The sequence below is a fragment of the Bos taurus genome, chromosome 10 (genome assembly GCF_002263795.3).
Source record: "Bos taurus isolate L1 Dominette 01449 registration number 42190680 breed Hereford chromosome 10, ARS-UCD2.0, whole genome shotgun sequence".
Classification (NCBI taxonomy): Eukaryota; Metazoa; Chordata; class Mammalia; order Artiodactyla; family Bovidae; genus Bos; species Bos taurus.
In genome coordinates, this window is record NC_037337.1 from 10,063,515 (window position 1) to 10,081,002 (window position 17,488).

At 38.9% G+C, this 17,488-nt stretch overlaps 1 protein-coding gene across 3 annotated transcripts in view; it reads right to left on the reverse strand.

Annotated features, from left to right (window-relative positions):
• Positions 1-1,309: 1,309 nt before the first annotated feature.
• The window catches only part of DMGDH (dimethylglycine dehydrogenase), a 77,985-nt gene continuing 61,806 nt past the window's right edge, over positions 1,310-17,488 (reverse strand). Inside the window, exons 15-16 of one of the 3 annotated variants that reach the window (XM_059890254.1) lie at positions 12,099-12,233; positions 1,310-6,521 (exon numbers count right to left, since the gene is read on the reverse strand). In XM_059890254.1, coding sequence (XP_059746237.1) covers positions 6,306-6,521; positions 12,099-12,233 — 351 coding nt within the window. In that variant the 3' untranslated portion in view covers positions 1,310-6,305. Of the gene's footprint in view, positions 6,522-12,098; positions 12,277-17,488 lie in introns of those variants that run through there. The other 2 variants (NM_001205545.2, XM_059890255.1) reach the window with 2 other exon arrangements.

The following is a 17,488-nucleotide window of genomic DNA, read 5'->3' on the forward strand; positions in this document are numbered from 1 at the left end:
AAGAGGCCTTTCTTCAGAGAGAAAAACTGAAGTTTACTAACCAAGTGTGGTAAAATGTGGTAGGTGTTACTCATTGCCCATTACTACCTTGAATAGTTCAGAAGGAGATAGACTTAAAAATCGGAAAGAATAGACAAACTTTGTCATTTTAGATGTTTAGCTATTAAACTATTTTCAAAATATATTTAGTTTTGAGAATTGATTTGGGATGGGATTTGTTTCTACCATATCTATGTGAGGGGGTCAAGTGAAGTGAAAGTCGCTCAGTCATGTCCAATGTTTCTAATGGGCTAAAAGCTATGCTCAGAAGTCATGAAGTCTCTGTTCAACGCTTGTTTCAACATGTTTGGTTTCAGTGCCTCTGAATATGATAAATATTGCGTCTAAAGGCTGAACAGTTTTAAACATGTTTCTCTAAAGGTTTAACCGTTGGGGTAGAGATAAGAATGGCAAGAGGCCTTTCTTCAGAGAGAAAAACTGAAGTTTACTAACCAAGTGTGGTAAATTGTGGTTGGTGTTACTCATTGCCCATTACTACCTTGAATAGTTCAGAAGGAGATAGACTTAAAAATCAGAAAGAATAGACAAACTTTGTCATTTTAGATGTTTAGCTATTAAACTATTTTCAAAATATATTTACTTTTGAGAATTGATTTGGGATGGGATTTGTTTCTACCATATCTAAGTGAGGGGGTCAAATGAAGTGAAAGTCGCTCAGTCATGTCCAACTTTTTGTGACCCCATGGACTGTACAGTCCATGGAATTCTCCAGGCCAGAATACTGGAGTGGGTAGCCTTTCCCTTCTCCTGGGGATCTTCCCAACCCAGGGATCAAACCCAGGTCTCCCACATTGCGAGCGGATTCTTTACCAACTGAGCCACAAGGGAAGCAGAGAGGGTCAGAGTCTTCTCAAAAGCCTATAAGGTCCTATTTTAAACTTGGAGATGAGTTTAAGTTGCCAGTAGTTACATGCATCAGTTATATGCATTAACCACTATCAGTGCTAACTACTGTCAAGGCATTAAGAATCATCAAGCTTACCAGCTTGTAGGAAGGTAATTCTCTCTAAGAAGTATCTTCCATTTATTGTTGATTTTGTTTTGTGTGTTAGTGTGAGTATGTGCATTGAGAAGAAGAGGATCAGTTTTTTTAAAAGAAGAGATAATTCATTTATCTCTGAAAATTCTCCCAGTGTCTGAAACTGAATTCAAATTGAAACGCCTTTGACCTCCTTATGCTGCTTGTTGCTTATCACCTCCTCAAAACCAACTAGATGAGAGTAGAGAGTGGAAAATAGTACCATTCGTATAAAAAGATTTTGACATCGCATTTTTTGTGTGCTTAAGACAGTGCACAAAAGTGTACATAGGTCAATGAATTCTCACAAAGTGGACAGACTCAAGTTAACCACCTCTCTGGTCAAGAAACAGGATGTTACCGACATGGATATATCTTTTCTATGGTTCCAGCTCCCATTAGCAGCTCCAACCTGTATGAGTCATGGTGTCAGCTTGGCAGCTGGCATCGCTTACTTGTTTTCCAAGTTAAGTTCCCTCCTTTGAACTTCCTGGCAAGACAATCACATAGTGAGGCCACATGGAAACAAGTGCCCTGCCACCCCAAGGTGTTGCCATCAGCCTTAGCTAGGTGCCAGACACGAGAGAAGAAGCCAGCCTGGATGACCACTTTTTAGTGATTCTCTCCCTCTTTTACATTATACAATTATTTTAGTAATAATAATGAAATGAATAGTGAAAGTGAAGTCACTCAGTCGTGTCCAACTCTTTGCGACCCCATGGACTGTAGCCTACCAGGCTCCTCCGTCCATGGGATTTTCCAGGCAAGAGCACTGGAGTGGGGTGCCATTTACTTCTCCAGGAGATCTTCTTGACCCAGGGATTGAACCCGGGTCTCCTGCACTGTAGGCAGACACTTTACTGTCTGTGCCACCAGGGAAGTCCCGTACAGCTATTTTGAATAATAATAATGAAATGAATAATAACTACCAGGAAAAAAATACACAGGATAAAAAATTCTATTAAACTTTGAATATATAGTCAGGCCAGTAATGAGAAAAATAGAAATAAATGTTATAGTATAAAAAAGAAATTAATATTTTTAAACTATATTAGTTTTGAAAAAGGAGAATATTTATACTCACAAATTGGTCTGCTACTTGTGAATAATAAACCTTTTCCTTTTTAAGCTTTGTAGTGATTTCACTGAATTTTTTTCTTCTTCACATATTAATGTTTACCAGGCAGTATACCCAGATTTGTCCAGTTATTTTTGCAAAGTTGATTGAAGAATTTTTTTAAGCCTTTATTTTACATGAGCAACAGATGTACCAGTTTGACAGAAATTCGTAAAAATCTTTCACAACAAACTCCAGGAATTGCATTACTGTCTTTAGTGCTTTGGGAACATTTATAGTGGCTTTCAAACATGTCTGTGTTTAAAAGTTTCCACTAAAATATCTTCATCAGAAAATTCATCATACATTTGTATTACATACAGTAAACATTTCTGAAGTTCTTCTTCATTGGCTAAAAATTAGAGAAAATGGCTGACAACAAACTTTGACATTGTTCAGTTCGGTTGCTCAGTCCTGTCCGACTCTTTGCGACCCCTTGAATCGCAGCACGCCAGGCCTCCCTGTCCATGACCAACTCCCGGAGTTCACTCAGACTCACGTCCATCGAATCAGTGATGCCATCCAGCCATCTCATCCTCTGTCGTCCCCTTCTCCTCCTGCCCCCTATCCCTCCCAGCATCAGAGTCTTTTCCAATGAGTCAACTCTTCGCATGAGGTGACCAAAGTACTGGAGTTTCACCTTTAGCGTCATTCCTTCCAAAGAAATCCCAGGGCTGATCTCCTTCAGAATGGACTGGTTGGATCTCCTTGCAGTCTAGGGGACTCTCAAGAGTCTTCACCAACACCACAGTTCAAAAGCATCAATTCTTCAGCGCTCAGCTTTCTTCACAGTTCAACTCTCATATCCACACATGACCACTGGAAAAACCATGGCCTTGACTAGATGGACCTTTGTTGGCAAAGTAATGTCTCTGCTTTTCAATATGCTGTCTAGGTTGGTCATAACTTTCCTTCCAAGGAGTAAGCGTCTTTTAATTTCATGGCTGCAATCACCATCTGCGGTGATTTTGGAGCCTAAAAAAGTCTGACACTGTTTCCACTGTTTCCCCATCTATTTCCCATGAAGTGATGGGACTGGATGCCATTGTCTTAGTTTTCTGAATGTTGAGTTTTAAGCCAACTTTTTCAATCTCCTCTTTCACCTTCATCAAGAGGCTTTTTAGTTCCTCTTCACTTTCTGCCATAAAGGTTAGATGTAAGGGACTAGATTTAAATAGAAATTGATTGAAATAGATTTAAGGGACTAGATCTGATAGAGTGCCTGATGAACTATGGACTGAGGTTCGTGACATTGTACAGGAGACAGGAATCAAGACCATCCCCATGGAAAAGAAATGCAAAAAAGCAAAATGGCTGTCTGGGGAGGCCTTACAAATAGCTGTGAAAAGAAGAGAAGCACAAAGCAAAGGAAAAAAGGAAAGATATAAACATCTGAATGCAGAGTTCCAAAGAAGAGCAAGAAAAGATAAGAAAGCCTTCCTCAGCGATCAATGCAAAGAAAAAGAGGAAAACAACAGAATGGGAAAGACTAGAGATGTCTTCAAGAAAATTAGAGATATCAAGGGAACATTTCATGCAAAGATGGGCTCGATAAAGGACAGAAATGGTATGGACCTAACAGAAGAAGAAGATACTAAGAAGAGGTAGCAAGAATACACAGAAGAACTGGACAAAAAAGATCTTCACGACCCAGATAATCACGATGGTGTGATCACACAACTAGAGCCAGACATCCTGGAATGTGAAGTCAAGTGGGCCTTAGAAAGCATCACTATGAACAAAGCTAGTGGAGGTGATGGAATTCCAGTTGAGCTCTTTCAAATCCTGAAAGATGATGCTGTGAGAGTGCTGTACTCAATATGCCAGCAAATTTGGAAAACTCAACAGTGGCCAAAGAACTGGAAAGGGTCAGTTTTCATTCCAATCCCAAAGAAAGGCAATGCCAAAGAATGCTCAAACTACTGTGCAATTGTTCTCATCTCACACGCTAGTAAAGTAATGCTCAAAATTCTCCAAGCCAGGCTTCAGCAATCCATGAACCGTGAACTTCCAGATGTTCAGGCTGGTTTTAGAAAAGGCAGAGGAACCAGAGACCAAATTGCCAACACCCGCTGGATCATCAAAAAAGCAAGAGAGTTCCAGAAAAACATCTATTTCTGCTTTATTGACTGTGCCAAAGCCTTTGACTGTGTGGATCACAATAGACTGTGGGAAATTCTGAAAGAGATGGGAATACCAGACCATCTGACCTGCCTCTTGAGAAATTTGTATGCAGGTCAGGAAGCAACAGTTAGAACTGAACATAGAACAACAGACTGGTTCCAAATAGGAAAAGGAGTACGTCAAGGCTGTTATATTGTCACCCTGCTTATTTAACTTATACGCAGAGTACATCATGAGAAACGCTGAGCTGGAAGAAGCACAAGCTGGAATCAAGATTGCCGGGAGAAATATCAATAACCTCAGATATGCAGATGACATTGTTCAGTCTATTGATTTAGAGCAAGTGCCCAATTTTTGGTGAAAAAGATGAAGACATTCAAATACTGCTTTACTGATCTCATCTAGCAATGTAAGATCAGAATCTTTTGTTGTTTCTCCAGCATTCTTTGAAATTTGAATTTTATTTTTTAAAAAAATGACCATTGTTTTTGGATTTTGTTTTTGCATAGTCAATTGCCTTCTCCTTCCTGGTACTGTTCCTTTGATTAGAGTCTGATATCATAATATTTTATGTCAATAATTTTCCAGTAATTCATCACTGAAAAGTTACAACTTAGGTAACTATTAAATTGTACTACTGATATAGTGTTAAATTTTTTCAAAGGTTTCATTAGTTTTAACACAATTAGCAATTAGACTACAGAAAGGCAAAGAATGAAAAATACCTATACCTATATCAGAGCTGAGAGAAAGGCTCTGGATAATACTCTTGATAATTAGAAAATGTGTGTTTTCAAAGGGATTTTCTTCATTTCTTATGTAAGAGGAGATACCAAAGGTAAATGAATAGCATGTTGAAGAGTTCCAATACATGACTACTTTTATAAAAATTTACATGTAAATTTGGCACATTTTCAAAACTTACAAGTTAAGAAATTATTTTAAAATCTAACTACAGAATCTTATCATGCTTCACATTCAGCTGTCTTTAATACACATTTATTGAATATCCTAGGCAGCAAATGTGTGTACAGGACAAATGATAAATGACAAACTACATTTTTTTGAAAATTTTGATTTATTCAACTAAATGCAAATAATTTCAAGAGGCGTATCAAAGAGTTATTTTAAATGGCTTGTTTTTTTCTTGCTATACACAGTGGTAAGGGCAATCCTGTCCGCTCCTCAGCTCTTATTTGACCTGCTTTGTCAACTGTTTGTGAAATGGTGTCCAGAACAGCACAATGTGATGGCAACCTGCAGTAATTCTTGCCCAAAGAGAGGTGTTCAGTATTCAGGCTGTGTTTGTCCTGGCACAATCTATTTATTTTTCAGCTTCATCTCAGAAGGTCTACAAGTACCACTTCCTTTGGAAGACTCTCTTCTTTTTTGCAATTTCTCGTTTAAAACAACCTTTGAAAGGACAATAATGATGTCCCATAAAACTGCCTTCAGGGAGGTCATTAAGAAAGTAAATATCTCAAGGAGCTGAATAAAAATGTTACACATACCAATGTTACATTTTAGTGTTTTCTTCCTAGACATGTTATGAAAAATTAAAACGATACCTTATTCAATGAGTATTTCTCAAAGAAGTAAATCCATCAATACTGCATTTGTTTTTATGTAAAACATAATTTGTTTTCAGCTAACAAGAACCATATGCAAATGTTTCTAAAATTATATAATGTTTTCTACTTCGGTTGTGTGTTAGCAATCGCTTAAATGTTTTGCTAATGGAGTTTCATAAACAACAATATAGGATAACAAAAACATTGATTTCAAGTATCTTCATTTGAAACAATGTAAATCATTCATCCATTATTCTACCTTCCTTAGAAAACAAGAGAAAGGTTTTAGAATTCTTAATTTAGATTTTGATGATTTTGAAATAAATCTTTGGTTTCCCCATTCCCCAGCCAATCAGTTATAATTCTGAGTACAAGCATATTGAAACCATAATACATTTGCCTCTTCAAAGTCTTTTCAAATTTTGTCCTTTCCACCTTTTTTTTGAAGCCGGCTTCTGGTTGGTTCTGTTAACACCAAGGGTTCTTGTATGACAACTGCAGGGTAATTTTTGCCCAATAGTTCAACTTCAACTTGTTGTCCCACTTTACTGAGCTCTACAGGGACATACGCGAAAGCCAGACTCTTCTGGATGCGGTAACTATAGCTCCCGGAGGTCGTGTTGCCAACCACCTGAAAAACAAGACCCCACCGTCCTCGGCATCTTTGTCACGGCTAGGATGAGATGGGTGGACGGCATCACCGACTCGGTGGACTTGGGTTTGGGTGGACTCCGGGAGTTGGTGATGGACAGGGAGGCCTGGCATGCTGCGGTTCATGGGGTTGCAAAGAGTCAGACACGACTGAGTGACTGAACTGAACTGTGTGCTTCCTCTTTAGATGAAAACTCTCAAAAGATATGTTCAACTTACAGTTTTATGATATGCCGTCTGTGAGGATAATACCAGGAGAAAAACTTCACTTTTTTGAGAAGATTAATGAAAGTTTAAAATCATTTCTCAGAATATATATCTATTTATTTTGCTCAGTTTCATGCCAAATGATTTGATAGGAAGAATGACATATTTCCATTTTAAACTTTAAAAAATTCTCTTCCATCAAACTAGCATGGCAATAATAGATATAAAGGAGAAAAACCTAAAAATCCTAAAGCAAACTTAGCCAACTGTTCCTGTTAGCATTTAGAAAATGACCTGTCAGAACAGTGCTGAAATAAACTGTTAGTATATCAACAGTCAGTGTAAAGTGAATCTTCTATATAAATATTGTTGTTGTTGTGCTTAGTCGCTCAGTCATGTCCGACTCTTTGAGACCCCATGGACTGTAGCCCACCAGCCTCCTCTGTCCATGGGGAGCCTCCAGGCATGAATACCAGCATGGGTCGCCATGCCCTTCTTCAGGGGATCTTCCCAACCCAGGGATCGAACCCAGGTCTCCCGCATTGCAGGTGGATTCTTTATCAGCTGAGCCACCAGGGAAGCCCATATGAATATAGAGAGAGCATTTAACAATTCCTGATAACTGCTAGGCACTTAAATCAATGTAAACTTTATCTTCTTTAGCTCTAGATGCAAGAAAAAGAGTCAAATGCCAAAAAATTACAATACAGATTTAAATGCCACATATCTTACAACTAAGACAACAAAAGCAAAATATGATATATAGCCCAACTCAAAACGGCTTCTCCTGGCTACACGATGTCGCACTAATCCTTACAGCCTCACTGCCTAGCACAGTGGTTGTGTATAGCTGGTGCTTGCAAACATCCATGAGCAGGAAGCAGCCTGGTGATGTTTTAGCTGCCTCAGCAAAGGGCCTACAACAGGCAACAGTCATGTCACAGCATTTCTAGTCTTTTAGATGCTTACAGATTCATGACATTAAATACAGGCTCCTATCTCTGCAGCCCCAGTTTTTAATTATCTCACTGAAACCCCAAATCAGAAGCTCTCCATATAATTTCTGAACGTATTATGGTGATTTATAAAGTGAATGCATTCATTAGTAAAAGCTTCTCTCTGGTAGATTATTAGCTGCTAAGGTATTTCTGAAATAACACACATGTTTCAAAATAGTTTTTCTACTCTAGCTCAGAGTTCCATGATATAAAGCTGGGATTTGGGTCAAGGTAGTTGGGAGTTCTAACCATTGCTTTTTGAAAGATACTGATAACTTGGTTTCACTTCCAAATCTCTCAAACAGAGATCTGCGTTTGGAACTCTGGAAAAGTTAACCTGATTTTCTTGGGCATCTTAAGAAAACAGGAAGAATCCTAAGCAAATCTCTTGGTCAAATTCCCTAACTCACTGGATCAAAAACCCACAATCCCCCTTCAGAGATTGCGTGCCCTATTTCCTCAGGTCTCCTGATCTCTTAAAATCCAGCAGTAATTCATCTGGCAGTTATTTTTGCATTGGTAACTTAAATAGCATGTTTATTTTGTGAATGCTATTCTTAAAATATTTATTGAATGTGTCACCTTCTGTTTGATTACTTTTATTTCTCCCTTAATTTCTGTCTAATCCAGGAATTGGTAGCTCAGAGTATTTTAGAACTCTGGACTTTCCTTTGATCTTATTACTATGTCTCCAGGGAAAGGTTTTCCCTAGCTTAAATTTTATATCATTCTACTTTAACATTTTCCAAATTCAATTAAATTCATTGCTTCATTTTGCTCAGTGAATCATGAGAACAACTTGTCTTCACCCTCTGCCTAACAGAGTCTCATATTCTTTGTGAACTCAAGCTTCATTTATTTTTAGCCTTGTCTCATTCTTTTCTTAATTATTAGACTTAAAGATGCCTGTAACAGACATAGAGAAGAGAACATGGTAAATAGTCTTTGAAAGAGTGAACATGATTTAAATTGGATGATATATTTATTTGGCTATCCCTGTGTGTTTTGGTTTATTAATAATGAAAAAGAAAACTTTCTAAACTCTCCCAACTTCCTTATCAAAAAGTTTTTCTTCAAAACTTACTTCCCAGCAAAGCTGTTTTTTTTTTTTTAACTAATTAAAACCTTTTTCATGCATACTCTTGGAGAAGGAAATGGCAACCCACTCCAGTGTTCTTGCCTGGAGAATCCCAGGGACAGAGGAGCCTGGTGGGCTGCCGTCTATGGGGTCACACAGAGTCAGACGTGACTGAAAAGACCTAGCTGCAGCAGCAGCAGCATGCATACTCTTATGCCTTGATTTTTAAAAATGAAACCTTACTTAAAATCATAATCCGTTCCTCCAGCACTGCCATCTCCCAACGAGACTTAACATTTCCCCAAAGTACTCATCACCCTCTGACATGCTATTTATTTTATTTAATGTTCATTGTTTGTCTCTCCCCTCCCTAGCATATAAGCTCCATGGGGGCAGTGATTGTCTGATTTGTTTTGTTCACTGCTGCATCCTTAGTACCTAGAATATTGCTATCACTTATAGGCATTCAGATTTGTTGAACAAACAAATTAATTATATTTGCAATGCTAGAAATTAATCCTATTGTTAGCATTGCAAATATCTACCTGCAAGAATATAATATCAAATACCAAAGGTAGTATAAGTCCAGATAAAGTCAGGAAATAAAAATAAAAAAAAAGATTTCATATCATTCTAGAGTATAAAGTAGGTCAAAGAGGGTCACCCCCATGATAAAATGATTTAAGCATCAAAGAGCAGACACGCTGATACCAGGAAATTTAAGAGAAGTATTTAAAAAATATTTTTGCAAAGGCTTTTTTGAATTTGCCACAATATTGCTTCTGTTTTATGTCTTGCTTTTTTGGCCATGTAGCACGTGGGATCTTAGCTCTCTGACCAGGGATCGAACCCACAACCCTTGCCTTGGGAGGCAATGTCTTAACCACCAGAAAAGTCCCTAGTTTCAGATTTGCCCGAGATTTCCACCACCAGGGGAGTCCCTCAGAAATATTATTAATAACTAAAATTGCAATTGGATTGGCAGCTCTATAAACATATGGCATGTAATGGAAAGATGAAAAATATAAAAAGATAATTCAGTGCACAGAGAGGGCAAAGGAAAGAAAATTTAAAAATAGAACTTGGGTTTCCAGGGTTTTTCTTTTTTTTCCCAGATTTGTTGTGCTATCATTGACATATAACATTGTATAAGTTTAAGGTATAAAATTCCAGTTTTTTTAACTTGGGTATGGTCACATTTAAGATGACTAGAAATCTGTCAGTGGATCATGGTCAGTGGTGGGGTTGCATACAGAATGTTACAACATAATCTGTCCTTCATTCCATGGCCAAGTGAAACAGCCAGAAGAAGAATGGGTATGGACCATATCAGAAGACCAAGAAAGTTGAATGAGAATAGAGTGAAAAATGTAGAACAAATTCAAAGATGAAGTGGGGGATGAAATATAGTGACAAGGGAAAAATTAATTAGAGGCAGAAAGAACTTTAGACATTATCACACTAAGTGGCTTCATTTTACAGATAAGGACACCGAGACACAGAGAGGCTCATGCGTTAGCTGATGGCAGAGGGATTTTAAGTGGAGATCATGGGCAAATCTGAAACCAGAAAAAGAACAGATTAAGAAAAGAGGACTGAACCAGGGATCTGGAACAGAAAGAGGAAGTGGAGACTGTGAGTTAAGAGTAAGTATGGTACAAACAGAAGAGCAAACTCAACACAGTTAAAGCTGAGGCATTTGAGAAAAAGCTTCAGATCTGAGAAAAGATCTACTGGTTTCATAGTATCAACTATGACATCCATCTGTTACTGAGATGTGCAAGAACTGTGGATATACAATGAAGTGTTTAGGAGAATACAGGGGCCATAAGAGACAGAGAAGGGAGAAAATGGGGGAATTCAACATGGCTTAGAAGAGAGGATAAGCAATTTTAAGTCCAACTGTACCTGGGTCAGAAATCAACTCTGCCAGCCACATGTCATAGTGTGTGGCCTCAAGCAACTTGTTTAATCTCTCTGAATCCCAAAGCCTCATCTTTAAATAGGAACCATCATATGTATCTGAGAGGGTAGTAATAAAAGTAAATGGAACGACATGAAAAATATCCAGCACAAGTAGGAAATCTGTACATGTTAGCTCCATGTCAAAGTGACCCCTTAGCCCAGATGCCATTTCTTTAGTAAACTGAAAGCTAAGATTTGATCCCACTGGCTCTCCCCACAACAGTGCTTTTTGTCACTGAACTGATGGGAAAATGGAAACAAATATTAAGTAGGCTGCAATGCATGAGAAAACACTTTAGCACAGAATCTCTGAATCTGTGAGTGTTGGCCGAGCAGACCCTGCTCAATACAGAACAGCTATTAGATGAGTCTTAAAGGCCCTTTGGTTGCCACATTGTCCCTGCCTGATAACCCCTGTCTGGTTGTTTGTTGTTGTTGTTGTTGTTTGTTGTTTAGTCACTAAGACATGGCCAACTCATTGCAACCCCATGGACTGTAGCCCACCAGGCTCCTCCATCCATGGGATTTCCCAGACAAGAATACTGCAGTGGGTTGCTATTTCCTTCTCCAGGGGATCTTCCTGACCCCAGGATCAAACCCCATCTTCTACATTGCAGGCAGATTCTTTACACTGTCTGGCAACATCGGGTAAAACACAGCAAAATGCTGAGCCAAAGTGGGTTTTATAAATAGTCATAAAAGAGGGAGGAAGTGAAGTTATGTTGATAAGTTATCTAACTCTAGCTTTACCAAGAGAGAGAATGAAATGTAGCATCCCAAAGGGAGAAGAAGGTGATCTAACTCCTCCTGAAGAACTGAAAGATTTCCACTTTACTTTCTAAAGTTCTACCCTCCCTTGTCATAAAAATTTTCATTTGAATTTTTTTTCTGTTAATATGCTGAGGTCAGAATTGCCTCCTTCTGAAAGATCCCAGAGAAGCTAAGTCAGAACACCAAGTTCTTTATAAAACGTTACTCTTGTATTCATTGATATGGATGTGGCGAGTCAATAGGTCATTTTACCTCCTAACCTTCTAAATCGTACCTTCCTCACTGACCAGTGTATTCAAGTCTTGCCGTTTATTGTCTTTCATTAAAACATATGGAACATGTTTTCCAAAATGGGCAACATTTCACATTTTCCTTTCAGTTAAGTAATCTCTGTCTCTTGACTGTCAGTTCTGAATCCAAAAGAGTGTCATCTCAACAACAGATAAATAGCTAGCAAAAAACTGTAAACAGAAACACAGACAAGGAGCTTCTGCTGCAGAACTGCGATGGCCCCTCACTATGGGGCTTCAGCACTCACCTTGCCATCATACCAGATGCTTTCATTTCCCTCCGGATCAACATCGTCCGTTGCCAAGGTGAGGCAGACCAGCCTCCGTTTCAGCCCCTTGGCTTTAATCTGTTTCAGTGCCTGCTTTCCTATGAAGTCTGCTGGCTGCAGGAATCCAAGATAATGATGATGAATGAATGCTCAGACACTGTGACAAGGTTAGAGATGCAAGCATTTAAATTTGTCTTTGCTATTTTCTCGCCAATTACACATTAAATAAAAATACAGATTGGATCAAACGTCTAGACAAATATTTCTTAGTCCTCAGTTGACAGCATCGGCCATGTATTGCTTCAGAATAGGTGAGACTTAAGGGTAATAACTTCTGATAATTGTACCAGAACTACCTAAGCAGAAATACACGAGGCCGGGTATTGTGATGGTGGGTTATGAAAGGTACCCTTGCGCCTGATGATTGTGGGACTGGTGGGCAGTGGGCAAGGTGTGGCTCAATTTCTACCCGAAATAAGCCTTTCCTAAGAAGGAAATACACTTTTTGGAAATATGATGCTAAAGCAACTCCAAAATATCTACTTTTTTCCCCCTTCTTCAGAATAAGGGTTCCTGGAATGTATTAACCCACTGGGTTGCATTGTCAGTTCACGCAGGAAACATATTGAGCTGTGAGAGGCATCACACTGAGCCCTGGGTGGGCTACAAAATTAGTCAGATACAGACATTCTGATTAAAGAGCTTATTCTCTAATGCTGCGATTTTCAACCTCCCCCCACCTCCTTTCCCACAACACATGACAGATGACAGTCTCATGCCTAGTGCAGTCCCCTGGGCACACTCAGGGCTCTTCCCAATGCAGTGCAAGCGAGTGAGAGTGACAATGCTATAGGGATGACCTTGAGTCCACTCTTATGCATTGAGAAAAGTAGGAATCATGCAAACTTCAGGAGTTTCATATTTATTAGTAACCAACCGTACAAACAGGTGAGCCATGACTCCTCAGCAGAGACACTTAGCTAGTAAAGGAGACACAGCTCTATGCAACGAGAATGCCAAGGACACGAGACAGACATGAGAAACTAGTCAGAGGCTAAGAGCACTGAGGGTGCAGAGGGAGATGGCTGGCCCCGGTGAGGCGCGGGGGGTAAGGCTTCGACACGTATGTGTCCATCTCTTAAGGGGGAAAAGAATGTGTGATATTCAAGTCACATCTCTGACGACTTAGATTTATAATGTGGAAGACAAAATTCTCAAAATAGTTCTAGACTAACTATTCTCTGAAAGAAAAGGAAGGAAACAATCATTTTGATTTCTTTACTGGTCAAAGAAGAAAGGAAGTGCTCTTTCATGCCAAACATGTCCTCCACTACCAACATTTGGGATTTATGGAGCTCTTTCTACACACAAAACATTTAGGACTGGGTGTAATAAGCCCCTTCACCTCTCAGCTTCCTTTGTGCCTCAGCTAGTAAAGAATCTGTCTGCAGTGCAGGAGACCTGGTTCGATCCCTGGGTTGGGAAGATCCCCTGGAGAAGGGACAGGCTACCAGTATTCTGGTCTGGAGAATTTCATGCATTGTATAGTCCATGGGGTCGCAAAGAGTCAGACACAACTGAGCAATTTTCACTTTCACTTCACCTCTCAGTGAAGCAGCGGGGCAGTCCTCACACCCCCTCTGCCTGAGAGCCTCTCCAACTCACTCCTTTACTGACTCAGAACTTAGACATGTATGAGTCTAAGTTAACTCAGTATGATTTCTACGGATATTGCAACTTTACATTGCTGACTATACAGGAAGCTAAAGAAAGCTTCCACTGGCCAAGAATAAAAGAATTATAAAACCAAAGTCCAATTCTTTCCCCTCCACTGTAATGCAGATAGTGAGGGACAACTACAGGCTTTATTATGAAGCCAGATAAAAATTCAAAGAAGACTAGAATCCATGTTATTTAAGTTGGGACAACTGGGGCTAAACAAAGCAACAAACACAGAAAGAGTGTGGTTCATCTGAATTCTATGTAGGATAAATTCAGGATAACACAAGTCAAAACAAACCAAGTTCATTATAGTTAGAATGTTTGTCTAAATACAGAAAGAATTCTACAACAGGTTTTTTTTTTTTTTTAATTTTTGTAATCTTTTTAAAAAGAAGACTTGCTATCGTGGATATATGATGACAAGGAGTGTTTTTAGAGTTACTGTCTATATAGGAAGTGAATGATTGCAATGAAAAGAAGTCGCACACATTCTTGTATGCACACAATGCTGAGTGGCCATGCTCTAAACAGTGTAATTTTGGAGCTCTGGGAAACCCTGAATAGAGTCCTCACCTCCTGTTATGGAATCTGAATCTTTGCTGTTAGGAGATTCACTTAGATCTTGAAGCTTTGAGGTTCTCCTGAGTCCCTATTGAAGAATTTTCTTTCAACTGTTTACTCAACTGTTGTCATGCCCCTGCTGTGTATCAGATACTAGATATAGGGTATTCAGAGCTAAAACCACAGGATCTTGCAGCCTCTGGGAGGTCCCGCAGGAGATACGACCTCTTCCCCTCCACATTACAACATGCTCAGTGCTGAAATTATTTCATCTGCTTAGTGTTTTAACATATCAGCAGAAAAAAAGAATAGTTTGAGATTACTGGAAACATGGTAAAATATGACATGTACAAATAAGTTATACCAATTTGAAATGTGATTCAGTGTTACTTCTGCTTGTTCTATGAGTGTTAAAATCACAGTGTTTTGAAAATTTAAAACAAAAAAAAAATGTCTAATGCATGTCTAAGGCCCACAGACAGATGCTATGATAGAGGTATTACAGTGGGAGCTCAAAAAGGAGTATAATTAGCTCTTTCTGGGGTAAGAGACGGGGGCTAGGGCACCCTTCTGTCAGCTACAGTTTTGTAAAGGGTTTGAAAGATGGGGCTTTCTGATAGCTATTGTCTGAATAACCTTCTCCAAAAGCCCTTGCACTTATAAGTCGATCTTCCCAACATTCATAGAGGTGGATTTGGGGTCTAAAAGAAGTTTGAGTTAACCTAGACAAAGACACTGAACCAAGATCTCAGGAGTCCCAACCCTGTTCTTTTCATCTACTTTGAGCTGCCTTCACCGAGCTATTTAAGCCGGTATCTGACACATCTTCAGTGGAGCTGTGGTGAAACCTTGCGTGACCACAATTTCCAAGAAGAGGGACTTTAAGGGGTGCTGGCAGGTGGGGGAATAAGGTGCGCTGGAAGGGGAGCCCAACTCCACCAAATTCACAATTTAAACTAAGTCTAAGCAGGAGAAGGAAGTGGCAACCCACTCCAGTATTCTTGTCTAGGATATCCCATGGACAGAGTCTGAGCCTGGTAGGCTACAGTCCATGGGGTCACAAAGAGTTGGATACAACTTAGTGACCAAACAACACAAGCAGGAATGTAAGGGATCCATTAATCACAAGAAACAGGAAAGTGGGGAACCCCAGAAAACTTCCTTTAAAAGAGAAAAATTAAAGTAACAAATACATAATAGATAAGTAATATTAATATTTATAATTTATTAGGCATTTGCTATGTGCCAGAGACTATGCCTAGGGCTTTACAATCATGAGCTCATTTAATCCCTGCAAGGTTTCTATAAGACTGATGATTTTATGCCCAGCTTATGAAGAGAAGGCCTAACAAAGTTAAGGGTCTTTCATGAGACTCAGCTTTAGATTTTATCCATATGAATTTTTTAAATGATTGTGCCTAGAGTATATCATTGGCCTGCATAGCTAAAAAATGTTTCTTTTAAATTATTTAGAAAGAAAAATACATGATATCACATATATGTTGAATCTAAAAAAATGATACAAATGAACTTATTTTACAAAACAGAAAAAGACTCACAGACATGGAAAAAAAATGTATGGTTGCCAAAGGGGAAAGGCGGAGGGATAAATTAGGAACTTGGGAATAACATATATATATAACTACATATAAAATAGATAACCAACAAGGACCTATTGTATAGCACAGGAAATTCTACTCAATATTCTGTATTAACCTATATGAGAAAAGATCTGAAAAAAATATGTATAACTGAATCATTTTGCTGTATACTTGAAACTAGCACAACATTGTAAATGAATTATATTTCAATCCAAAATAAATCAACTAATTAAAAATATTATTTTTAGGTACCTTGAACCTATTTTGAATGACATTCACTACACAGTAACATTATTATACTATATGAAAGAATTTGAAAATGTCCTGGAAGTTAATATTAATGAAACTTAACCTCTATGCCTATATATCCCTGAATTAAGAAATGATCTTGTCAGCAATATCGTCCTCAGATGAATGAAAACTAATACTCAAACAATAAAAATGTAAGGAACACATACTTGAAAAACACAGATAAGAGATAACACTTGTCCTGTGAGACAATTGTTGCTTCCTAAGCTAACGTATGAAAGTGAAAGACGCTCAGTCATGTCCAACTTTTTGTGACCCCATCGACTATACAGTCCAGGGAATTCTCCAGGCCAGAAGAGTGGACTGGGTAGCCTTTCCCTTCTCCAGGGGATCTTCCCAACTCAGGGATCAAACTCAGGTCTCCCACATTGCAGGCAGATTCTTTCCCAGATGAGCCAGAAGGTAAGCCTAAGAATACTGGAGTGGGTAGCCTATCCTTTCTCCAGGGGATCTTACTAACCCAGGAATCAAACTGGGGTCTCCTGCATTGCAAGTGGATTCTTTACCAACTGAGCTATCAGGGAAGCCATAGCAAGGAGAGATAAGAAAGCCTTCCTCAGTGATCAGTGCAAAGAAATAGAGGAAAACAATAGAATGGGAAAGACTAGAGATCTCTTCGAGAACATTAGAGATACCAACAGAACATTTCATGCAAAGCTGGGCTCAATAAAGGACAGAAATGGTATGGACCTAACAGAAGCAGAAGATATTAAGAAGAGGTGGCAAGAATACACAGAAGAACTGTCCAAAAAAGATCTTCATGACACAGATAACCCAATGGTGTGATCACTCACCTAGAGCCAGACATCCTGGAATGTTAAGTCAATTGGGACTTAAGAAGCATCACTATGAACAAAGCTAGTGGATGTGATGGAGTTCCAGTGGAGCTATTTCAAATCCTCAAAGATGATGCTGTGAAAATGCTGCACTCAATATGCCAGTAAATTTGGAAAACTCAGCAGTGGCCACAGGACTGGAAAAGGTCAGTTTCATTCCAGTCCCAAAGAAGGGCAATGCCAAAGAATGTTCAAACTAATGCACAATTGCACTCATCTCACATGCTAGTAAAGGAATGCTCAAAATTCTCCAAGCCAGGCTTCAACAGTACGAGAACCATGAACTTCCAGATGTTCAAGCTGGTTTTAGAAAAGGCAGAGGAACCAGAGATCAAATTGC